Below are 22,175 nucleotides of genomic sequence, written 5' to 3'. Positions count from 1 at the left end.
GGCTTTGGTTATTAGGCTTTCATTTAATTTAAACCAAAGACAATTAGGATTTTAAAATAAACCAATTTCAATTGGATTAGGATTAGAATTAGAATTAAACCATCTTGGTTTACTTCTAGGGTTTTCTGTCGATTTCTTTAAGACATAGGGGAGGCAGCTTTGCTTTCTCAACTTTCAATCTAAGAATTATTCAGTCAACTTTGTTGTCTTGTCTCTAGCTTTCTCTGTTCAGCTCAAGAACATTGATCTCACTTAAAGGAAGGAATTCCTGTGAATCCCATCTTAGACAATACAAGGTGATCTTGTGTCTTTAAGTAGCAAACCATCCTTGGCGCCAACCCACAGGCTCAGGGAGACGTTCATAGTTCAAAGGAGAGCTACCCTCTATCCATCCACCTTCAAGTGATCCAGAGTTTAAGCCATACCCAGGCTGCACCAACTCCGGGCTCAGAAAGGCCTCAAGGTCAAAAACCCACAGGTTCCTAAAAACCCACAGGTTCCTAAAAATGACCTCAGGGTCCAAAGACTACGAGTACTATCAAAAACCTCAGGGTCCAGAAGCCATGGGTTCCCTAGAAACAACCTTCGGGTCCTGAACCCATCAGTTCCCCAAGCGATCCTAGGGTCCAAGGCATAGGGAACCAGCCAAGAATTTAAAATACCGAGGGTTCCAGGGAATCCCAGCACCTAAAGCCCATGCGGCTCGGATCTTGCAAGAAGATCTTCTAAGAGTTTTCTCCGCACCAACGCTTAGTTTACTCGCGCAGTATTCATCAGCTCTCTAATTCATCTCTGTGAATCAAGCTTCGAAACCCCGAGATCATTCCGCAACCTGCAAAGAAGGGGCAATCACAGAAGAGTCCACCCTTCTCCTCGAACCAGCTCTGTCGGCCATCGTTGGAGTAGAAGAAGCAGAACGCTTAGTCATGGTTCGGGAAGATCCTATTTGATAGATCGTGGCTACAGTAAGATAAACAGCTACAAGTCTAGAATCGATTTAACTAAGTCAAAAGCCAGTATAAGAAGGACGAAAGAGTGTACCTGAAACAAGGGTATTGATGAGCGATAAGCGTGAAGAAAAGAGAAGCAGGAATGGAAGAATATACGCGGAACGAAGGAGAAGCCGTTGGGTATCTTCCCTAAGAAGTCGCATGCCTTAACGTATCTCGGGCCGCGGGGTTTGAAATTCAAATTATTTCCTTTCTGCGAAAAGAAGAGGATATCGGTCAGATCTCCGATAATAAAGGAAGAAATCTCCCAAAAAAAGGAAGAAACGACGGAGAGCACTTTCCGTATTGCCTATTAAGCAACCAGTTTCCGGCCCAAGGGATTACAGCGCATATAGAAGACTTCGGTTCTCTCCAACGAGAACTATCTCCAGCCTCATCATCTCCAGAAAATTCAAGACGCTACTATTAGGCTCCGGCCAAATAAGGAGGAACCAATCCTTACCTGGGTTCAGAATAAGCTTCGGCTTGAGTGGAACCCTGGACAGTGAGACCGATGGAACAGAGTCCTGGCTAAGGGGAGCCTGCTGAGAATGAGCAACCCCGGTTGACTTGAGTGCACAGGTTATTCCCCGAGTTCGATGACGAAATCGAGCAATAAGGGGAAAACTGTTAGGGAAAAATACCCCGGTATCATTTCTTCCAGCCTCCGGGCATGACCCAGGCCCCCGGGTCCCCGATAAAGGAACGCTCCAGGTCCCCGCTAAAAGGAACCTTGGGACCAGTCCCAGGGACCGACCTCCCTTCCAAGAAATGGAAGATTTCCGATAAGGAGAACCTTCCATATTTCCGAATATGGTAGAGTTCAACCTAAATCAAACCGACTTCAAGGCGACTATATAAGGGCTCCTAAGTCCCAAAAGCACGGGATCGACTCCTCAAGACTTAGAGATTAGAACTAGGCGGCTAGAACTAGGGTTTATACACCAATCATTGTAGTTCCGGCTTGTTTACTCAATAATATATCTTCTTAAGTCTTTCTCTCTATTATTAACCTCAAATCCCCATGAAATACTTACAAACACATACATATTACCAACTTATCAATCATTATGTGGTACTCACAAAGATCCTACACAAAAATCCCCTACCAATGAGTATTCTCGCTCCTGCTACCAGAGTACTTTGAAGGGAAAGACGTCTTATAGCAATTACAGAGCAAACCTCCGGCTCATCACACAGAGGAACCGGAGGTCGAAGAAATGGACGACGTGCCATTGATCGAAGGGGACCAGACCCGACATCTCAAGGTCGGCTCCAAGCTAACTGAAGGAATAAGAAGGAGGTTAATATATTTCCTCAGGTCTAACTCCAACTGCTTCGCTTGCTCCCACGCAGACATGCCCGGGATCGATCCGGAGATCATCATGCACAAGCTGAAGGTGGATCCCCTACATCAACCCGTTAGACAAAAGAGGAGGAACTTTGCCCCCAAAAGGGACGCAATCGTCAACAATGAGGTCAAAAGCCTGCTCGGCGCGTGGTTCATTCGCGAGGTATAGTACCTTGAATGGCTAGCCAACGTGGTCGTAGTCAAAAACAAGAACGGGGAATGGAGAGTCTGCATAGACTTCACAGACCTCAACAAGTCCTGCCTGAAGGACCCATTTCCTTTGCCTCACATCGACAAGCTGGTCGATGCCACAGCCAGGCATCAGCGGATGAGCTTCATGGACGCGTTCTCCGGCTATAATCAGATACTCATGCATCCGGAAGACCAGGAGAAGACGTCCTTCATGACATCCAGAGGGATCTATTGCTATAAAGTTATGCCCTTTGGTTTAAAGAACCTAGGATCAACCTACTAGCGGCTGGTGAACATGTTGTTTGCAGACCAGATAGGGCGAACCATGGAGGTCTACATCGACGACATCCTGGTCAAATCCTTAGAGACTGAAGACAACATATCTCACCTGCAGCAAGCCTTCTCCACTCTCCGGAAGTACAACATGAAGCTCAACCCAGCTAAGTGCTTATTCAGGGTCAGTTCCGGCAAGTTCCTCGGGTACATTGTAACCCACCGGGGCATTGAAGCCAACCCAGAGCAAATCAGAGCCATTCATTTGATCCCTTCCCCGACGAGCGTCAAAGAGGTCCAAAAGCTAACGGGAAGAATTGAAGCCCTGAGCAGGTTCATCTCCAGGCTCTCCAACAAATCTCAAGGCTTCTTTGGGACCCTCAAAAACCCAAAGGATTTTCAATGGATGGAAGAGTGCGAGTCCGCTCTCCATGAACTAAAGGCATATCTCACTACTCCGCCTCTCCTATCCAAGCCACTACTCAGTGAGGTAATGCTGCTATATCTAGCAGTTTCAGAGCACGCCGTAAGTGTCGTCCTAGTACGCTAGGAAAGAAGCACACAGCTACTAATCTACTAGGTAAGTCGCCGCCCGCAAGCTGCGTCCCTACTTTCAGGGTCACCCAATCGTGGTCGACACCTCTTTCCCCATAAAATTGGTCATCCACAAGCCTGAACTCTCAGGATGCCTAGCGAAATGGGCTCTGGAACTAGGGGAATGCGATGTGATTTTTCGACCAGCCACAGCCATAAAGTCACAGGTCCTGGCAGACTTTGTCGCCGAATTCTCCCCTACGTTGCTCCTACCTCTGGAGCAAGAAGTGCGCTTCCGAAGCGAAACAAAGGAAGAGGGAGAATGGGTCATGCATGTCGACGGATCCAGCAACATCAGTGGAGCCGGGGTAGGAATAGTGCTTACCTCGCCGACAGGAAACACAACCTCAAGGGCCGTGAGATGCAACTTCAAAGAAACCAACAACGAAAGTGAGTACGAGGCATTAATCGCAGGGCTAACACTCACCCATCAAATGGGGCAGAAAACATCCAGGTCTTCGGTGAGTGTACCAAGCAAAGAAAGATAGCATGATCCAGTATCTGGCGGTCGCCCAACGACTCATCAAGAAATTCAAGAGTTGCAAGCTCACTCAAATCCCAGGGAGCAGAACTCGCAAGCCGATGCCCTAGCCAATCTAGGATCCGCCCTCGAAACAAACATCCAGATGAGCAACCCATTGCTTGTGCTTCAATGGCCAACCACCCTGGAGGAACCCCAATCCGAAGAAATCTCCGCTATCGAAGAGGGCAAAACCTGGATGACCCCCCTAGTCCGGTACCTAGAGAAAGACATTCTCTCGGAAGACTGAATGGAGGCCAGAAAAATCAAGAAGCAAGCCGCAAGGTATTGCATCTCCCAGGAGAAGCTCTACCAGAGATCCTTATCCGGCCCGTACTTGAGTTGTGTTACTCCTCGAGAAGCCTCTAGATTCCTCGTAGAACTACATGAAGGAGATTGTGGATCCCACTCTAGCGGCAAGATCTTGGTGCTCTCCCCTTGGTGTTAGGGGATTTTTGTGTACAAGCGATTTGTGCTCAGCTCTACGGAATGATTGGAGGAAGGAGACATGTCGTTGAGTGTATTCTCCTGCTTCGATAGTTGATAAACCAGGAGATCCTGCTCTTGGGATACTGCAATATGGGTATGGGCCAGTATATGTCGTCGGTGCCTTAGTAGCAGCAGGGGAGATTGGTCGTTAGGCGGGGGCCGCCTATCGATAATGAAGATTGCAGGGTCTTCTTGCTCTATAATCGATGGTTCTGACTACCAGGGTCATTCCTTGGGTGCCTCTTGATCTGTAGTTGATGGTTCCAGCTACCAAGGTCGGTCCTTGGGTATCTACGCACGGGACCATGGAAGGTGTTGGGGAAAAATACTCAGGTACTACTCTCCTCTAGACCCCAGGCAGGACCCAGACCTCCGGGTCCCCGTTTTAGGAACGCTCAAGATCCCTAGTATCGGGTACCCCGGTATCGGTTCCAGGAATCGCCTCCAGCTCCAAGAAAAGGAAAATTGCCGATAAGGAGAACGTTCCATATTTCCGAATATGGAAGACTTCCATCTACTCCAACCGACCTATAGACCACTATATAAGGGGAACCCAAACCCTAGAACAAGGGATCGACTCTTTGAGGCTTAGAGATTATACTTAGACGGCTAGGGTTAGGGTTCATACCAAAGATACTTGTAATCCTTGCTTGCTCTATTCAATAAAGATTTCTTCAAGTCTCTTTCTTTTTTATTACTCTCAAATCCCTACGAAATACCTACTAATCCTCTAATAAAACCAGCTTATCCATCGTTCCGTGATACTCTAAAAGATCCTACACAAAAATCCCCTAACATAAGGTGTTTGGATTTATAGCTGCATCCTTCAATGGAGATTGCCTATGTACCATTCAGTGAGAGATCAAGCCGTTCGTAGTTCATGTATTGGTGGAGGCGCGTAGCCTAGATGGGCACGTAGCCTTGGGAGCACGTGGCTCTAGTGGGCACGTGGCCTAATGGGCACGTAGCCTAGTGGGAACGTAGCCTTGGGAGCACGTAGCTGTGAGAGCACAGAGCTCTAGGAGAACGTAGCTCTGGGAGCACGTAGTTCTGGGAGCACATAGCTCTAGGAGCACGTAGCTCTGTAGTTGGTAAGAGTCGTATGTTCTAGAGGGAACATGGCCGGAACAGACGATAAATATGTCGTTATGCTGCAGTGAGCATGAGCGTCGATGTACTTCAATGAGCATGGAGGGACCCTGCTGATGAGCTGGAGATCGTGGCCTGAGGCAGTAAGTAGAGTTGTAGACGTGCTGCAGTGAGCATGTAACTTCATCTTGTTGATAGTAATCGCAGGATCAGCCTATCATAGGCGTGTCGAAGAAGAAGGTTTTCTAGGTGTGGAACATTGCCTTGGCGGCTGTAGAATTGGTGAGCTCTGGTCATGGACGTCTCTCTCCCCCCCCCCCTTTTATTTAGGTTTAGAGACCTATATTTATAGTGGAGGTCGTCTGTAGGTCGGTCTTGGTCGGCCAATAGAGTTTAACTCTTCCATATTCAGAAATATAGAAGGATCCCTTTATCGGAATATTTCCATTTTCTGGAGGAAGGGGGTGGTCCCTGGGACCGGACCCGGAGTACTTTCGAACGGGGACCCGGGGCGTTTCCTAGCGGGGACCCGGAGGCCGGTGTCCTGCCTGGGATCTGGAGGAATTCAATACCTGAGTATTTTTCCAACAAGGACCCCAAAACCAAGGCCGGAGGCAGGACACTGGAAGCCGGAGGCAGGAACCCGAAGCCGGAGCATGAACCGGAAGCTGGAGCAGGAACCCGGAAGCTGGAGTAATCTCTTCATGGAATATTTTTCCCCAACAAGGAGGGCAGGCTACTATTGGCCCACGATGGCCGCAGACGCCAATAGGCAAGCCAAGCACTGCGACCAATGTCAGAGGCACGCTCCAGTTTCTAAACTCCCTCCGGAGAACCTCAAGTCCATAAGCTCACCATGGCCCTTCAGAAAGTGGGGGCATGGACATAGTGGGGGAATTCCCTATGGCGCCGGGGCAAAAGATCTTCCTTCTGGTAGTCACTGACTATTTCTCCAAATGGGTCGAAGCAGAAGCACTCAGCCGGATAACAGACCACCAGATCCGCAAATTCCTATGGATGAACGTAATCACTCGCTTCGGGGTCCCCCACGAGATTGTCACAGAAATGGACCCCCATTCACGAGCCACAACTTCAAGGAGTTCTGCAAGGACTGGGGCGTAAAGCTTACCTTCCCCACACCCCGACACCCCCAGTCTAATGGACAAGAGGAATCCACGAACAAGACTATGGTCAACATGCTTAAGAAGCGACTGGAGGGTTCCCACGGGAAGTGGGCGGAAGAACGGCACAGAGTCCTCTGGGCCTACCGAACCACTCCCACGACCGCGACGCAGGAAACTCCTTACTCGCTAGTCTACGGCTTTGAGGCCATAATACCCACGGAGATGCACGTGAGAACAACGGTCTCAAGGTCCACCTCTCAAGAAGAGAACGATGAAATGATGACACTGAACCTCGACCTACTCGATGAAAAGAGAGAGGCCGCTCGGCTAAGAAACTGGTCCTACCAGCAAGACGTCTCCAGGACATACACCAAGAAAGTCAGAAACATGACCTTCCAGCAAAGGGACTGGATTCTACGACGAGTAGAGAAAACGACAGGGAAACTCACCCCTGGGTGGGAAGGACCCTATAAGGTAATTGAGGTGCGGAGAGCAGGAGCCTAAAGGCTACAAGATAGCAAAGGTAAAATACAACCCAACTGCTGGAATGCCCTGCACCTCAAAGCCTATCATTTTTAAATACGGTCTCCGGACCATAATTCCTACTATCTTACTATATACTATTTAAGAATTATGATTTCCTACTCCTATGTATGCTAAACGTCTCCGGAGAAAGCTTATAATAAAATATAGTTTCGACTATAAAGGCAGTAGGAAAATCACTATACTTAAAGGGGCATACGAGCTGGATCAGGTCTCCAGAGACCTCCGATCCTGGCCAACCCTTATCAAAAAGTGGCACGTCCACAGAAAATCAAAAGCAGAAATGGGTATGCGCAAGCCTGAGTATGCTGTCAAAACTACCTAAAACCCCTATGCAGCCTAAGGCGCATCGGGGTCCCTAGAGTACCACATGTGAAAATACATGTATTAAAACGCTATGTGCTATACAATACAGGGAACACTGGGTATACTTGCAAAATAATGTGAAATACAGGGAGCAAAAGTGCAAAAGTCCGGGAGCACCTCATAATCTATGATTATCCAGAAGTGGAAAGCAGCAAAGCCTGGCACTTTGGTCATTACACCCACACCAGCACCCTCTAAGCATGTCAGTGACTTCCTGCAGAAGTAGAATACGCCATAGGAACTCGATAGTGGCCAGCTTTCGAGCGGCAGAATGCGAAATCCGAACAGGTACCGGTAGTAGTCTTGCCTAGAAAGGCGGAGTACAGTCCCGACGAAAATAAATATTTTGGGTTCTCAAGGGAACGCCAGGCCCATATACAAGCCCGCGATCTAAAGAGGAAACCCACGGTTCCCCATGCGATTTTGGGTCCTATGTATAAAATCAAAGGAAGAACCTCCAGGTTCCCATATAACCTCCGGGTTCCAAGCAAAGATCTCAGGATCCAAAGAAGAACCTCCGGGTTCCTATATGGCCTCAGGGTTCCAAATATGATCTTAGAAAGAAGATAGAACTCCTGTGAAGCCTAAGGCGCATCAGGATCATTACATCTCTAAGAACCTCCGGGTTTCAACATGACCTCAAGGTCCAAATACAAACATCAGGGTCCCGATACGATCTCAGGATCTAAGGGAAAACCCTAAGTTTTCACACGACCTCAGGGTCCAACCACGATCTCAAGAACCTCAGGGTTCCAAGTACGGTCTCCGGACCTATCGAAGAATCTTCGGGTTCCCATACAGCCTCCGGGCTCCAGTCATGATCCCATGATCTAAAGGAGAACCTCCGGATTCCCCTACGACCTCCGGGTCCCAAATATAATCTCATGGTCTAGGAGAACCTCCATGTTCCCAGAGAACCTCCGGGTCCTTACATGACCTCCGGGCTACGAAAACGATTTCAAGACTCCAAGAGTCCATATTCTATAAAGCTCGGAACCCCCGGGTTCAGAGCCAATCCCTCAGGTCCTAGCTGTAACCTTTGGGTTCCTAGGCGATCTTCTGGCCCCTGCATAATCTCCAGGGCTGGGGCAACCCCCAACATCCATAGATGATTTCCGGATTGGCTACGACATCTCTTAAGGCAGGACCCATGTTCGATTTCCGGAGTCTTGACTCCCGAATCTACGACCCTGGAAGAGGTGCCCTGCTGCCTCTCAAGAAGAGAATCATCGACGAAGACCCTGCTTTGAAGACAAGCCTAACACACAGCTAAGAGGTCCGCTACGCGGAAACTAGAACAGAGTTAAGAAATCTGAAAGCATTCTTTAAAAAAAAAAGAGCCACAGCAGGGCCATTGTCTGACAAAACAAAAATAAGGCTCGAAGGCCTGAAGATAAGTTTTAAAACCCTCACAGAGGGCAGATACAACACAAAAGAAACCCCAACAAGGGGTTAAGAGTTTAGACAAAGATTAAGGATCAGTCGGCGGGAGGATCATCAGCAGCAGGCTCCTGAGTCTTTTCAGCTTCAGTCTTGTCCGGGATCACTGGCTCTCCCTCGAAGGAAGGAGCGGGGAGCCCCTGGAACTCAGCCTCGGAGGTCTTCACCATATTTTACCGCTCCATCGCACCCTCAAGATCCCATCTATCGGTCTGATGGTTGAGCCATTCCCTCATTAGCTCCCAGCGAGTCACCACTATGGTGCCCCTCACTGCCATAGTCTTCTCGACATCAAAGGTCTCCGCAGCGCACCTCAGATCACATACCTCCTCCTCCCGACGCTCCAACTGCTCCCTCAGAGAAACTTTCTCCGACGCAGCCAGCATCCTAGCCTCATCTTGGTTCCTCACCTTGAGCCTCAAAGCCTTAATCTCCTTCTTCTTGGCCAGAAAATCATCTTTCTCCTCGCGCAGCTGAGAAGTCAAAGCAGCCAAGTCAGCCCTGAGTGAATCGTGGTCATCCATCCTCTCCCCGAGAGGAACAACTGAGACATCGCCTGCAAGAGAACAAACCGATCATCAGCAAAAAACAAAATACCAAAAGAAACGAAAAGGAGAACAATGTGTTACCTGGAGAAGATCGATCTGGATGAATTGGATGGAGGCAGAAGAGTCCCCCTCCGGCAGAACCACCGGGGTCAAAGGGAACACCTTAGTGTTGAGATTAGATAAGACAGTGGTTGGGTCACTCGACGATGACGGACTTTCGGGGTAGATCCCAAAGCCTTAAACTTCTTCTTAGAATAAGAAGCTAGAGCAGTTGTGGCTTGACGTTTATTACTCTTGATGAAATGAACTTCATCATCATTGTCACTAAGGGCAGCCTGCTTGGGAGCAGCTTTCTTCACCGACATGTGACCTCCAAAGCCCTTTTGTATTCCGCCAATGCTTCTTCACCTTTGGACCCGACATGTTACCTGGAGAATGACACTAATACGCCTCAAAAATCGCTCATAATAAACAGGAGGAGAGGTAAGGACTTACCCCAGATGTTGCAACGTTCCAACGCTTCTCTGCTCACAAGAAAAGGAACCTGACATCGCTCGATGGGAAGCTTCAACACCCGTTCATTTGTCCTCCTTCCTAGAGAAGAATCCACGCAAGGCACGTCTACAAAAAGAAATAGGAATCATTAGCGTCATGTCATTACAAACAACCGTCGTAACTCCTATCACCCACCAGCTGCGCGCTAGACAGAGGAAAACCCAGGAAGGTGGATGAAAGCAAACTTCTCAGTCCAGCGCCCATCAAAACCTGGGTGGTGCTTCCTCTCCTTCTTCTGAATCTCTTGAACTGGGAGCTCTCTGCCGTGAGTATGCAGATGGTATCTCTGTTCTCCACCATTCAAGGGAGAGATAGCATAGGAGTACAAGACCTCGGCGATCCCGATAGTAAGATCTTCGAGATCACCAAGATTTTGCATGGCTATCAATATCCTCCAGGAGGGAGGATTCAGCTGACCTGGAGAGATCTCCAAGGTTTCTGACACCTTCGCCACCAGCGAGGGAACTCGATCTCTGAAGCCTGATTCAAAGAACCCCTCGTACACGAGGACTTCCTCGGCTTCGAAATCCGAGACCCTATCTATGGGACCCGGGATCCTGATGACAACGTCGTCGGAGAGATAATACTTCGCCCGCCAGTTCGCGACTTCCTCTACTCCTATTGATGAAAGAGGGCCCACCGGAAGAAACCTATCTACCTCTACGGACGGCGAAACAGCCTCAGCAACTACATGGCTAGAGTTTTTAACCTCCACGGTTAGATCCAGAGAAGAACCGGAGGAGTCCGTTGATTCTGATGGACCAACCCTGGATCTCTGCTTCTTCGACCTAACCCTACCACCTATGGAGGAAGAATCTAGGGCGAGGTTTGGTTTGGATTTCATCCTAGAAATACAAGGGGGAACTGAAGGAAGGAGTCGAAAGAAAAAGAGGGAGAAGGAAAGGGAAATAATACCTGAAAATGGAGAACCGAGCTCGAGCAAATGAAGATTGCCGAAGATTGTTAGGAGAGAGAGAGAAAAAAGGAAAGTTAGAAAGCCGCCAGGCGGCAAGAACGAAAAGAGGGGTTGTAAACCCTAGATGGATCTCCACGCGCCACAAAGAGGACGTCACGCGAGGGAACAAACTTCAAGGCTTCGTCAAGGCCGTCCCTTCTCTCGCTACGCATGGGGACCTGGAAAGCCCATGAGGCCCTTAATCTGGTCTGAAACCATGGAACGGACGGGCAAGTGATGCACCCCTTGTGTTAGGGGATTTTTGTGTAGGATCTTTGTGAGTACCACGGAATGATGGATAAGGCTTTGATTTCGTATGAGTTTGAGAGAAATAGACTTGAAGAGACGTCTTATTAGATGAACAAGCAAGAACTAGAACAAATTGGTCTATAAACCCTAGTTCTAGCCGCCTATCTCTAGTCTCTATCTAAGTCTTGAAGTGTCGATCCCTTGCTTTAGGGTTTAGGTTCCCTTTATATAGTCTTCCTAAGGCGGGCCTTAGTCGGTTGGAGTAGGTTAAACTCTTCCATATTCGGGTTTGGAGAGTTTTGGTTTGGGAAAAAGGTAAGAACTTTATGCAACAGGAGGTTACTAAATGAAAAAAAAAATCAGACATAAAAACTTACCAAAACGCTTAGATCTGTTATGAAAGGGAGACATGTGAGAAGACTCCGACAGATGACTTCCAGGAAGTCGTGGAAGTCTTCTCGATTTCCTGGAATTCACTACAAGGAAAAAGAGTTTTCTTAGCGTATGAAAAAAGCTATTATATGTCATTGATGGATTGATAGCCTTATTGAAACCGCTATATCTGCCCCAGCTATCTTAGGTTTTCCCTCTTTTATAGCTTTTTTACGAATGCTATTGTACTTAAACTATACGATAGCTTTTATTATGGTTTGCTATTATTAGGTGAATATTATAATTAAAATAAATAATTAAATAATAAAAATTAAATAAAAATTAATTTATAATTAAAAATAAAATAAATTTTATTTATAAATTAAAATTGGTTTACAAATGAAATTTAGGTTTACAGAACTAAACCACCAAATCGGTTTACACTAAACCTAAAAAAACTAAACTTAAACGGCTGGTTTGCCTCCTCCACCTTCAAGCTTCATCTTCTTCCTCTAACTCATTGATGGCGACTGAGAACACCACCGTTGCAGCTGCGAAGACGACCGGAGAAGACACTGGACTGCTAGACCGTCTTCACCACCAGAATGAAGACTGGTCTGAACCAGAGGCATAGCTTTTCTGCCTCCTCCATGCTCCGCCACTGACGAGAAGGAGACCACTGATTCGTTACGCTACCACCACCACCTTCGATTATAACACCACCACCTTCTCAAATCTGGAAACGAAAGTAAATATTAATAAATCTAAAAACATAGTAGAAGAGAAGAAACAAAAGAACATTAAATCTCACCATAAAAAACCCATCAGATCCATGAGTCGGCATATTAAGGAGCAAGAAGTGAAAAGGAATAATGAAGGTTTGGGAATAATTTTCCTCCTCTCTGTTAGGTTAAATTGACGGCGAGATCGAGCAGATGGCGTGACGACGAGATTGACAAGATGGTGTGACATTGAGCTTGAGCACATGTGATATGATGGCGTGACGGCGACCTTGAGCTCCGCCGTGGTTTCGTCTCCGGGTCTTCGTCACCAGCGAGTCTTCATCTTCTTAAACTCCATTATTGTCTTCATATGTACTCTATTTACCAAATTTGAAAAATATAACATGAGGAAGAAGAGAAGATTCAAACAAAAAAAAGTGAAGAGAATGAGGGAATTCTGTCGGCGGAGAGAAACAGAGAGAGAAGAATAAATCTGAACCTTTTAGATTTAGATTAATCCAACAGCTCACGAGGTTATCCTTGTATCTGTTTCTTATTGGTCAAAAAACTTTATCTCTCTTTTTAATTTATTTTCATATAAACTTAGTTTAGAGTTTTAATGTAGTTTATATGTTTAATACATTTAATAGTTATGTTTTATTTTGTGGTTTATATGGTTATAATTGGCCACTAACTTTATCTTCTTTCTTTTTTGTCTTGTCTTTCATTATTTTATGATTTTTGTTTTTTGTAATTTTTATAAGTTATGTTTTATTCAGAAATTTCTAATTTGTAGTTTATAATTTAAATTTTGAGTTTTAAAACTTACAAATTGGGAATAAAATTGTAAAATGTACTTGTAGTTAAATTTAAAGTATGATAAAATGTGAATAAATATAAATAATTAGAGTACTGACTAACATTTTAAGATTAATATTTATGATAGAGTGTTTTGAATTAAACAAAATTGGAGTTTGGTCTAAGATTTGTATTATTTTTGAAAATTTGAGTGTAGAGCTATTTTAGTTTAAGTAGATAATATTAGACTTTAAGTTTGGATGTAGAGTTTAGGTTTGAAGTGTAATGTTAATGGTTAGTTCTAAGAATTTCAAATAAAATTGTGAATATAACTAAATTTTGAGTTCTAATTTAAGATTTGGAATCAAAGTTTGAACAATGGGGGTGTTGAATACAATATGTTAGTGTTTATATTTATAATTTGGAGTATAAGGTTTATGTATAAAGTTTAGGTTTAAATGTATGTTCGGGGTATAGAGTTTGACAAAATATTTAAGGTTTGTGTTTTTTGGAAATTATAGATTAAGATTAAAAAGAATAATTTTGAGTTTAAGTTTATGATTCAAATTATAGTTTGAAAAAATTAGAGTTTTAAGGCTTATGTTTAGAGTTTAGGGGTTTAAAACATGTTTAGGGTTTAGGGTTTCAAAGATTAGAAATTGATTTTTCATAACAGTTCTCAAAACAAAGCTATCGTAATGTGCTATCGAATAAAAAGAAAAATTATCTTTTGGCGTTTTTCTAATTTTTACCTAAGTATTGGCAGGTAGTAGTGCTTTTCTTTTCCCGCTCACTAATTTTTTACAATAGCGTTAATTAAGTGCTATCAATATAAACCAAAATCAGAACTTGATCTCTCATAGCAGTTTTGAAAATACTGCTATCGTAATGTGCTATCAATGTCCATTTTTCTTGTAGTGGAAGTCTTCTAGTACATTATATTTTAGAAAACTTTGGAGGACTTCCCATAAGTCTTCAAAAGTATGCTCCAGATTTGAAAAACATGTATATTAAACTCAGATCTGAAAAACCTGCATATCAAAAAACGTTCAAATGGCTTAAAAATAGAAAAAATGAGTGGAAGATTAGATAGATCTACCTTTATAGAATGCACAAAAATACATATCTAAATTTAATAAATCTACCTTTAAATGAGTGGAAGATGAGAACCATGTGATGAAAAACCTTCAAAACAAGATAAACTAGTGAGAAAGACATGAGACAAAAAACAATAAATTGATATAAAGTTTTGTGTTTATAAGTTCAAAAAGATTAGAGAGAGGTTGGAGAGTTTTAGAATGAGGAACATAACATTTTTGTTGCAGCCATTTGAGAAGAGGAGAGAGAATGTGTAAATTTTTCTTTATATATGAAGACAAAAAGTCTAATAAGGTTAAATATTTTCGATTCAAAAGAATTTCAAGTAAGTCTTCTAATAGAAGAATTCCTAGAAAACTTACTTGTAAGTCGTCCAGAAGACTTCAATATTTTTAGTGGGAAACTAAAATATTTTTAGCGGGAGTCAGAAGACTTTCAGAGAAGTCTAATAATCGCCAGACGACTTACATATTAGTCGTCTAGACCCTAAACATAACCCCTAAACTAAATTAACTAACTAAACACTTCATAAAATCAAATTAAACTTAAAAAGTGTTTACTATATACATAAATAAACACATATAGGTAAAATTTTAATTTTTCAAAAAAACATTTAATCTTTCCAATATCTAACCCTAAGAATACATACAATACTACAACATATGTTGTCAAACCCTAAGCCAAAGAATATCATGATTAACTACTTTCACTCATATATGTTGAAAACTATTCAATTTTATTATATCTTAATTTATATCACTTAAAACTGTTTATAATTACATGATTTTAATTTTTCACTTGTCAAAATATTTTTTTTTAAATTTATAAATTATTTTTAAGATCAACTATACCAGAAGACTTCCATGGACGTCGTCTACACGGCGTACAATATCTCAGAAGACTCAGAAAACTTTCCAGGGATATATTCGTAAAAATGAGTTATGTTTTTTTGTTTGGTGAGAAGGGGCTGGCTGTAATTTCACAAGGCTTTTGGGTTACTTCTGCATTTGATTCAAGTTTGGGTATACTTTTGCAATCAAAGTCAAGTTTTGAGTCATATTTGGTAAATCCCTCTTTTTATTTTGAAATTTTTAATATATATTTTTTATTTTTAAAAATTTGAAACCATATCTCCAAAAGCTCACCCCTTAACTCTAAACCTTAAGTCTAGATTAGTTAGCCATAGGGTAAAAATGTATTTTTTTTTTTTAATTTGAAACTCTATCCCCAAAAACTCACCATTTAACTCTACACCCTAGGTCTAGATTAGTCAACCCTAGGATAAAAACACATTTTTACCTTTAATAAAACTTATTTTGGTCATTTTTTCACCGAAGGCTATTTTGTGAAGATAAACTAAAAAATGATATCCTAGGAAATTTCTAAGGGGCAATTCTCTCAAATAGCAATTTTTAAGTTTTTGTCACAAAAAAACTTTCGAAGAAGAAAATGACCAAAATAGTCCATCTTTATTTTAAAATTTTTAATATTTATTTATTATTTTTTTAAATTTGAAACTATATCCCCAAAAACTCACCTCTTAACTCCAAATCCCAAGTACAGATTAGTTAACCGTAAGATAAAAATATATTTTTATTTTTTAATAAAATTTATTTTGATCCTTTTTTTATTGAAAATTAATTATGCGAAGATAAATGAGTGACATAACATATTGGCCCTGTTCGAAAACGCGGCCGGAGTGACCAATTCTGCGCCGGAAAATCGCTCGGCGGAGCTCTGCCGCCGCGAGTTTACCATAGTCGGACCAAACCTCGGATCAGGAAAAAAAACGTATGTAATCTGGCGTTTTCGAGTCCAAAATCAGTAATAACCTCATAGATCTTTCATAGTTTAGTGTTAGTAATAGATAAACTAAGTTAAAATGAAGCAAATCGAAAAAAAAATGGAGTTTATGTTGAAAACACAGAAAAACAGCCGCAAAAATTAGGTTAGAGCTAGAGGAAGAAGAAGAAAGCCGAAATTACTTTTTTACCCTTCTTTACAAAAAGGACAAAAACACATAATAGTACGCCTTCTTGGAGTTGAACCTTAGTCTCCATGTCAAATAAAGACTACTTTCACCATCGAGCTACGACAATTTATTGGTATTACTCGGCATGAAAATGTTTTAAAGGCATGTTTAATATATTTTTTATTTAAAAAACATTTTTCATGAAAAATTACGCCCCGCGTACTCCCGATTATATCCCGCTTTTCTGATAACTCTCTAGGCCCACACCGACCGCCCGACTAGTGCCTAGGGTAGTCTTTAACATGGCATATTGGTGATGCGTCATTTCATAATATAAAAAAAAACAAGGCAATACCAATCTGACTAGTGATTGGTGAACCGATGCAACTCGCGTCCTATGATGTAAATGCAATGTATATATGAGTGACGTAACATATTTTTAATGAGAAATGCTTCATGTTTTTTCATAATGGAAAAAAAAATGAATGCATACAACAAAGAGTCCCATGTTTGTTTTGTATTTTAGCTTCTAGGATAACATAAAGATTCTTGATAATTTTTTAAACTTTATTCGAGAAATCATCTTCGTCCAACATATGCTTTTCTTTTGTTATTAACTTATTAATAACGTTATAACTAGATGTTTATTTGTATTCAGAGCAAGAGAACGTAAGAGAAAAATAAATCTGAGCTATAGCGACAAATAAATTATGACCACCGCCTAAACATACCAGCAAGATCGTCGGTCACATGATTGAAGATTCAGCTCAAATATGAACTCCAACGGACTTATGCCAAAATTCCTGAATTTTTTTTTTTTTGGTAAAATTAAACACTAACTATAAATCAAGAAGAAAAGGCTCAGTTAGTGTTTAATTTTACAAAAAAAAAAAAAAGTTCCTGAAAATTCTCCTTTGATAAATGCAAAATGTTCTAAATATATGTTTATCAATTTGTTAGCGCTAAACCCCTGACTGATTATACCATAGAAACCAACGATAGATAAAGGCTCCCCCTACCCAACACCCGTCGAGGCTTTCTGTAGTAGGTTTCATAAAAGACTTGAAAAAAGAAAAGGTCAAAAGATTTGGCTAGAGTCGATTAACTTCATTAATTAAGAGTCCATAATAGATTATAATATATTCAGCTGGCCAAATGACTTGTTCCTTAAATGAAAATCTCTTTTTAACCCAATCTTTAACAACTAACATTAGCCAGCTACCAATATTCATCAATCCTCTATCAAAATCTCCCTCAAATCACCAATTATATCTCCATAATCAGTTAAATAATATTTTAACTAAAAACAACAAGCAAAGATTCCAATTTCAAACATGCTCCTAGTTTCTGAATGAATATCGCTGCACAATATCCGCCGAAAATATTTTATACTAAAAGAATAATATATCCAAGGGTTTCAGTTAGAATATTACCGAAATCGCAATTTTTTAGTCAAAACTAAATGATTTGTTGGGTGCTAATAATTAATAAATAAAAAAATTTAACAATATGAATTATTATTATATTTTGTTTCGAATTTTCAGAATGACTAAACAGAGATTTACCATTCCCCAAGTTGCAGAACTTTTTTAATGATGGAACACTGAATTACGTAACCTTTTCTCTGGAACACTGAATCACGGAACTGGCTTTGGGTGTTCGGTAGCTCCCTTGGGTTGGGTTCGGTTGGTTTGCATTTTCGGATATTTGGTATTTATTAGAGGATAATGACATATATTTAGAGATATACTTGTTAAGATATTGATAATGATGTAATTAGTAGGATATATCCTAAAGTCCAATAGTCGGTGGAGATCTTGTACTATATATACTCTTGTAAATTCATGAATAAGATCAAGCTTTCCAGTAAGATTTGCAGTATTATGCTCCTAAATTCCATTAAGGTTTTACTAATATTTGGATTGAATTTAGTTTGGTTCATTCCATGTTCGGTTAAGATAGGATTATAACCAATGTACGAAATCGCCTAAACATATTTTTATAAAATTAATAAAAAATAATCAAAATATATAAATTATTCAAAAATCTAATTAAAAACTAGTTTTACTGTCTGAACTAACTAAAATATTCAAAATGACAAACAAAATAAACTATTAAAATCTTTAAAATATTCTTAAATATTTAAATTACCTTCATATATATATATATATATAAATATTGACATATTTAACTTATTTAATATATTTAATATATTTTCGGATTCTAGCTCGGATTTAGGTTCGGGTTGTATCTCAACTCCAAAATACTAAGCTCTTATGTTCCTTTCAGATATTTTTTGTATAACGGTTTGGATGCGGTTTCTGTTTTTCCGATTTGGAATAAAATCGTCAGGGCCTAGTAGCTATATATACTATTAAAGCAGAATATCTCCTAGGATTTTGTCCTAACTTTTTAAATTATTTACAAAGTCATGCAACTACTACTTAAATTTAATTCTAATATTATTTATTTAAACTAATTAAATAAATATTCCCAATAAAACTTTTTTGAAAACTTTTTTCACCCCTATTAATGTTGTCTAAAAAATATTAATGTTGCCTAAAAAATATTGAATCATTAATGCAACATAATTTAAGTAGTCATATATCCCCTTATTATTATTATTATTAAATTTCCATTTTGTGTATTAAAATATTTTACCAAAATATCTTCATAATTATATATCATCTTATTATTCTCATCTAACAAAATGTTTTGCATACCGATGTCCGCTTATTTAATATTGAAAGTTGTTTATTTTCTGTTAAAATGTTGGACAATTATGTCAAATAGATATTTTTAAATTTTTGTCATAAAAATAGACCACAAAAACTAAAATGACCATAATAACATTTTTTATTTTGAAAATTTTAAACTTTTTTTTTAAAAAAAAAATTGAAATCTTATCCCCAAAACCTCACTCATCAACTCTAAACCCTAAACCCTAAACTCAAACCCTAAACCCTAAACCCTAAACCCCAAACCTTAAACCCTAAATCCTAAACCCTAAACTCCACCCTTTAACTTTAAACCCTAATATCTAGATTAATTAACCTTATGGGTATAAGTGTATATTTACTTCTTTTGATAAAACATTTAAGTGTATTTTGGTTATTTTTATTTTTAAAGTCTATATTTGTGACAAAAAATATTTTAGGTCTATCGTATGAAATTTCTCTAAAATGTTTAATAATAGGGAAAATTTGGAAAAATGCCATCAAATGAGAATATATTTTGAAAAGTACACCATATTTTTAAATTTTTGAAAACTACACTTATTTATAAGTGAAATTACTTAATTAACCTAACTAAGAGTATAATAATTTCAATACTTAAATAAGATAGAAATAGAACAAATAAACATACTGATTTCTGTGTTTTGTTCTAAGTTATACAACAAAAAGTTCTGGAATTTAATATTTTTTAAGAAACTTACGGGTTTTAGTAATTTTTTTAAACTTGGTTTTCGTACTTTTTTTAATAGTTGTAGTTCTTTTTTTTGTATCTTAGGAGGAATACACAATCGTATCATTGTCAACATGTAACTTTGGGGTTTGATGATTTTTTTGTTATAATTTAGACTCTTAAATACACTTATAATCACCACAGTTTTCTTGAAAACATTCGCAATCTTTTGACCTATATATGTAATGGATGTGCTATATATCGCGAACTCTTTGACTTTTTTTACTCTCTCAAAACTCAATTAACATATCATTTATTATATTCTAGGCTAGGTTTTATATACTCAACTCTTTTAAACTTCATGAGTAAACAACATATTTTATATTCACAAAGCATTTAATAAGAAAATATGATAGAATGGTTTTACGGACAATCTTTATATCAGATATGTTTCGGAGATACGTTAATAAATATTCAATTGTTATCCATATATAATTTTAAATATTAGTATTTAATATAATTATCTCCAAATATTTATAATACAAATTATTTTGAGTTTTATTATTAAAACGTCTTGAATTTAAAATTAAATAAGGGCAAAAGAGTCTTGTAGTGCATAAATAAGTGTAGTTTGCAAAATATTATTATAACAATGTATTTTTCAAATTTACAATCTTAAATAGGGTAGTTTACAAATTATCCCTAAATAATACCCATTGAGAAAAAAATTTGATCGTGAATTATTTATCCTAAATATTTGTATGTCAATGCACTTTTAAAAATCCAATTTTAACAAATTGTACAAATCTATTTTTATGAATCTATATTATTAAAACATATATAAAAATTTAATAATATAGATTCATAAAATTATATTTTATATCAATATATTAAATCAAATTGGATTACATATCAATCAATCATCAATTCAAGCGGTTAACTTTAGGTTTTAGAGGGTTTTTTTGGCAAATTTTATCGGATAATCGATAGTTTTAAAAACCTAAACATGATTAATTATCAGATCACTGGGTTTAGAAGTTTGACTAATGATTCAGATCGGGTATAAAAGCGGCTGATTTAAATAAAAAATGTTTAAATAAAAAAATTCATTTTAAATTAACGAAACATTTGAAACTATTAGTGAGATTTTTTATCACAAAATATTCAAAATCTAGCTAGACAATTAATAAAGAAGAATCATATTCGCTGACAATTAAAACAAATCAAGAAATTAATATTTTCCACTTTATAATACAAAGATTTGAGAAAGGTGAAAATGAACAAATTAATAACCTGCTTTAAACTCAAGTAAACAAAAACAATAAGAAACTAGCAGAAAATCTCAACCTCTGTGCAATGGAGAGCTTTGTTGAAATATCATCTTCGATTGCCGAAAAACCTTACTCGGGCTCGGAAAACTCCACCCCTTCCCTTTTCCCGTCGCCGGAGGGTATTTCATATCTCCCACGACCGCAACAGATCTCGACTTCCTCATGATCGCCGGCTTCGTATCTCCTCCTCTGTTTCCCATTAACATCCTCCAAAACGACACCGTTTTCCTACTCAGCCCACGAGCCGGTTCAATACCCGACCCGGAATCGTCAACTGTATCCGGTTTAATCGGAACCGCCATCGATTTTGATCTCCGAAACGCCGGTTCGCATTCGATCAAACTCGCGACTCGACCTACGGACCCGCTCCCAGGGAAACTAAAAGTAATGTCTCCGGCAAAGAGGGTGAACGAAGAGGAAGACGAAGAAGACGACGGAGAGAAACACACGTCGGCGCGTGAGCTACAGGAGCATGGTATATCGGTAGCACAGTCAGGGCAAAGGGAAGAGAGTCGTTCGTGGAGACAGAAAGGGCAAACGCCAATAAAACCGCATTTTGAAAAGTGTTTGGGACATTGCGAAAAACCATCTTCGTCCATGTTTTTTTTTTTCCTTTACAAAAATTTTCTCGCGTTTCTCTTCACTTTCTCGGAGTTTGAAGAAGTGGGAGAACAAGAAGTAATAGAGCTGTTATAAAGTGTGTGCGTTTTAACGGCGTTTAGTCCATTTATTGATTAATGATACGGTGCGTTTCATGTTTAATGTTATTTACGTTTTCTGCCATCTTCATTGGGAACCATTCAGTTCATTCACGTGCGGCATGATGACTTTGGATTATTAAATGAAACGAATTGAAATTTATCTATATTTAAACTATAACCAAAATTCAGAAAAGAAAAATTCAAATTCAGATTTTTTTTTATAGAGAATTTATGGTTCAAACTCAATTTCGTAAGGTTTATATGCTAGAAAGTAGCACTAATTTTATTGATTTTAACAATGCATATTGTTTTCTGGACCAGAGTCAAATACTCAAACTCATAAGTTTTGAATTTAATTAAATGCTGAAAGTTTTAGTTATTTCTTTCAAAATTGTTCTGTAAAATCAAACCTAACGAAATAAGATTTGTTCCTAACCAAAATAAAGTTTGTTATCAATTCTATGAAAGTCTTGTTTTCAGAAAAACATCTATGGAAGTA

The 22,175-nt window shown here is 39.6% G+C and overlaps 1 protein-coding gene across 1 annotated transcript; it reads right to left on the bottom strand.

Annotated features, from left to right (window-relative positions):
* Positions 1–20,857: 20,857 nt before the first annotated feature.
* On the bottom strand, positions 20,858–21,726 carry LOC106293545. The gene has a single exon (XM_013729226.1). It carries the CDS (start codon positions 21,572–21,574, stop codon positions 20,987–20,989), a length of 588 nt encoding a protein of 195 aa, XP_013584680.1. The 5' UTR covers positions 21,575–21,726; the 3' UTR covers positions 20,858–20,986.
* Positions 21,727–22,175: the final 449 nt, after the last annotated feature.

Source organism: Brassica oleracea, chromosome C5 (genome assembly GCF_000695525.1).
Source record: "Brassica oleracea var. oleracea cultivar TO1000 chromosome C5, BOL, whole genome shotgun sequence".
Taxonomy (NCBI): domain Eukaryota; kingdom Viridiplantae; phylum Streptophyta; class Magnoliopsida; order Brassicales; family Brassicaceae; genus Brassica; species Brassica oleracea.
Note: the sequence above shows the minus strand (reverse complement) of the source record. Positions and strands in the feature narration are given on the sequence as shown.

Excerpts from the sequence above, each read along its gene's own strand:
- LOC106293545 (XM_013729226.1), bottom strand. The coding sequence starts at position 21,574 with ATGGACGAAGATGGTTTTTCGCAATGTCCCAAACACTTTTCAAAATGC.